The sequence below is a fragment of the Monopterus albus genome, unplaced genomic scaffold (genome assembly GCF_001952655.1).
Source record: "Monopterus albus unplaced genomic scaffold, M_albus_1.0 scaffold435.1, whole genome shotgun sequence".
Classification (NCBI taxonomy): domain Eukaryota; kingdom Metazoa; phylum Chordata; class Actinopteri; order Synbranchiformes; family Synbranchidae; genus Monopterus; species Monopterus albus.
Genome location: NW_018128315.1, coordinates 77,675 through 81,390, shown reverse-complemented (window position 1 = coordinate 81,390; position 3,716 = coordinate 77,675). Strand labels below are relative to the sequence as shown.

Here is a 3,716-nt window from a genome sequence, read left to right as displayed (position 1 = left end):
AGCGTGTGTCCCCGCTCATGTGTAGGACCAGACACACACTGCGTCAGCTCAAAAGCATCAATAGTAGTTAAAAACTCCCTCACCAGTTGTTTATCAGGGCAACACACATGTATATTAAAATCACCCAGTATAAGAAAACAATCATAATGAGGTCTAACGCTGGCCATAAAGTCTGCAAAGTTGTTTGATTTAACCTGGAAAAAAAGGATAAGCGGTTGAGAATTTCGTTTTTGAAGATGTGGAAAAAGGAAAAAACCTGTATATTTATTTTGTTTTTATTATGAATTGGTAAGATTCAAGATTTTATTTTTGCCATTTATGCATAAACAGACAGTCTAGGCATATAAGTGTTCTTGTGCAGCTCTCTTGGAGTCAGGTAGAGTTAAAAGCCAGAAAAGAGTTTTCATTATAACGTGTTAAGTCATGAAAACAAGAAAACTAAAACCAAAATCAAGCCTTATTAATTTTTCTGTGTGGATTGCTGCCGCCTCATTATCGTGCGCATGCGCAGACAATGCCGCTGCGCCCGCTCCCACAGAGCGGCCTGTATTATGTGTAATTTTCACACAGATTAGCTCATTGATGATAAGTAACCGCAGCTACAGTGTTGGAAATGTATAGTCTGTGGTGACGTTTTGACGCTAGTGGGACTTTTACGTCGTACTGTAGGCCTGTGTAGCCTCTGTGTGAAGTCTCTGTGTAAAGTTATGTAGCCTATTTAATAACTCTCAGCATTATTCCCAAAAGAATTTAGGAGAATAATCGCAACACAGACACATGATGTCTTTAAGTACCTGCAGTGCGGATCTTCTGTGTATGTGAGCGCCTGCTCCTCTGATGAATGAGCAGTGCTGGGCTCATTTTGGTGAATTGATGATGGACTTAGAAATAGAAAACTGATCTTATAGGCATTTCTCCACTAGTAAACCTCTGTGTAAAGTTATGTAGCCTATTTAATAACTCTCAGCATTATTCCCAGAAGACCTTCGAAGAATAATCCTGCATCATAGACAGTCTGCATTGCAATTCACACACCTGTGTAGATGAAAGACTCTGTGGGGTTTACTTCAGAAAGTTTCTATTTATGAGAAATGCTGTTGGGCTGGGTTTGACGTAGGCCTACGTTCTCAGCAGGCAGGCATCTGTCATGGACCTGACAGTGAAGGAGGTTAGGTCTATAGGCCTGTCTGTGATTATCATCTGTTAGTAGACTGATGTTCTTTCACTCATTGGGGGTAGTATTATATTTAGACTACATCTTGTGCTGCCCCTTGTTGTCCAATAGAAAGCAAATGCAACGTATTGGTCATCATCCACGCTTTCATCAGAGGTGGAGGAGGTCACACAGGCAGCAGATCTGCACTGCGGGGAGTTATAGAAGTTACACATCAAAACTTAAAAGCTTAAAGCTAATTTGTGTTTCACCTCTCATCCAAGAGGCTTCATCAGTTCTGACTGACTGGTGTTGAGCCGGAGATATTTATCCCCCTCGGTGGTGTTTCAGTCCTTTGAAGGCCAACAAAGGATTCAAAGACAGGTAACGACTCTCACCGATACTGGGCTATAATGACTCAGTCGTTAAGGGACATTGTGGTCCATAAAGTGCAGCACAATTGAGACATGGCACTTCATAACTCCTCTCTGCCAGACAAATAAATTCTTTAAAAATCATACAATGTGATTTCCTGAAATGTTTTTTTTAATTCTGTCTCTCAGAGTGGGAATGCACCTACAATGTGAAGTTCAGACCCCTCCATGATTTCTAAGTGGGAGAACTTGCAAAATCGCAGGGTGTTCAAATACTTCTGTTCCTCACTGTATGTGGCTGCCTTCTGAACATGGTACAGCACCGATTTGAAGTTGTTGCATTTTCTCATTTGTAAATTAAAGAGCTTTTCATTACAAACTTCAAAGAGGAATTTTCTGTTAATTGATTGTTCTATTAATCATCACATTTTCCAGTTCATGGGTCAATTTGAAAATGAGTGAATGAACTCCTTTACAGACACTTGTAAGGTGGACTAGAGAATTCAAATAAAACCTGGTGAATAAGATGCATCTTTTCTTTTCTTTTTTTTCTCTCATCACATCAGTGACCTGTTCCTTCCTTTGTCCCTCCAGAGCTACCACAGCAACATGTCTGTCTGCAGGAGAAGGTTCTGGCTGACCAGCAGGTCTGGAACCAGGAGAGGAACTCCAGTCTGGACCAAGAGGACCCAGAGCCTCCACAGATTACAGAAGAACAGGAGGAATTCTGCAGCAGTCAGGAGGGAGAGCAGCTTGGACTGAAGCAGGGGACTGATTCCTTTATGTTGACTCCTACTTATGAGGAAAGTGACCACAGTGAAGCAGAACCAACCAGTGACCAGCAGCTCCTCTCTCCCAGCTCTGCTGTAGTTGAGAGCCAGGATCAGGAAGGAAGCCAGCATGGAGACTCAGGATCAGCTAGTAATGCAGAGCCAAAGCCAAAGAGGAGACGTCGCAAAGGCACAAGACACAGTAACAATGCAGACAACTCTCCTATGTCAGAGACTGACTGTGACACTCACACAGGTAAAAAATCTTCTAAGTGTGACACTTGTGGGAAAGCATTTAAGTTTAAGTCCATTTTGAAAGAGCATCTGAGAATCCACACAGGTGAGAGGCCTTTTTGTTGTGAAACCTGTGGAAAAAGCTTCTTACGACATGAAACCTTGAAGCGCCACATGAGAATTCACACAGGTGAGAGGCCGTATGCTTGCAGCATTTGTCAGAAAGGATTTCATTTTAAGTCTAATTTGAAAGAACATCTGAGCACCCACACAGACCAGAGGCTATTTGTTTGCAACATCTGTGGGAAAGGATTCAATCAAAGATCAGTGCTGAAGTGTCATTTAAGAATCCACACAGGGGAGAAGCCATATTGTTGTGAAACCTGTGGAAAAAGCTTTACACAACTTACACAGTTGTTGAAGCACAAGACAGTCCACCAAGATGAGAAGCAGTATTGTTGTGAAACTTGTGGAATAAGCTTCATACACTGTATATCCTTGTTGAACCACATGAAAATTCACTCAGATGAGAAGCAGTATTATTGTGAAACCTGTGGGAAAGGTTTTAAGTCTAATGTCGACTTCTCTGAACACATGAGTGTCCACACCAGTCAGGATCAGAAAGGAAGCCAGCATGAAGAATCAGGATCAACCAGTCAAAGTAGCAATGTGGACAACTCTCTCATTTCAGAGGCCAACTCTGATCCTCCCCCAGGTAAAAAGCCTGTAAAGTAGGAAACCTGTGGTAAAGCTTTTAAGGGTATGTACAGATTAAATAGACATCTGAGAATCCACACAGGTGAGAAGCCATAGTACTTTGGCACCTGTGGGAAAAATTTCTGTATGAAATCAGATATGAAAAGACAGAAGAAGTAATATTTACAGTAGGCCTGTCCCCTATTAGTATAGTCGAGTCATTAGTCAAGAGACCCGTCAGTTGGCTGAGACTCTTCTAGTCGAGTCTTTTTTTTAATAATTATTTAGTTTTTTCGTCAGCTACCAATAAATGGTAGCTCCAGTCGGTAGTTCTTCTGATTTTGGTGTGCGAAGCAGTAAGACTACATTCACACTGCAGGGTGAAGTGGCCCAAATCCGATCTTTTTGCCCAAATGTCACCCATATCCGATTTCTTTATGACCGTGTGAACAGCACAAATCCGATTTTTTTCTTTCTTTTTTTTTTTTT

General features: G+C 41.6%; 1 protein-coding gene across 1 annotated transcript in view; it reads left to right on the top strand.

Moving 5' to 3' along the window:
- Positions 1–3,500, top strand: part of LOC109952136 (zinc finger protein 431-like) — a 14,586-nt gene extending 11,086 nt beyond the window's left edge. Inside the window, exon 3 of the mRNA XM_020587027.1 lies at positions 2,145–3,500. Coding sequence (XP_020442683.1) covers positions 2,145–3,266 — 1,122 coding nt within the window. The 3' untranslated portion in view covers positions 3,267–3,500. The remainder of the gene's footprint in view (positions 1–2,144) is intronic.
- The last annotated feature ends 216 nt before the right edge of the window (positions 3,501–3,716 follow it).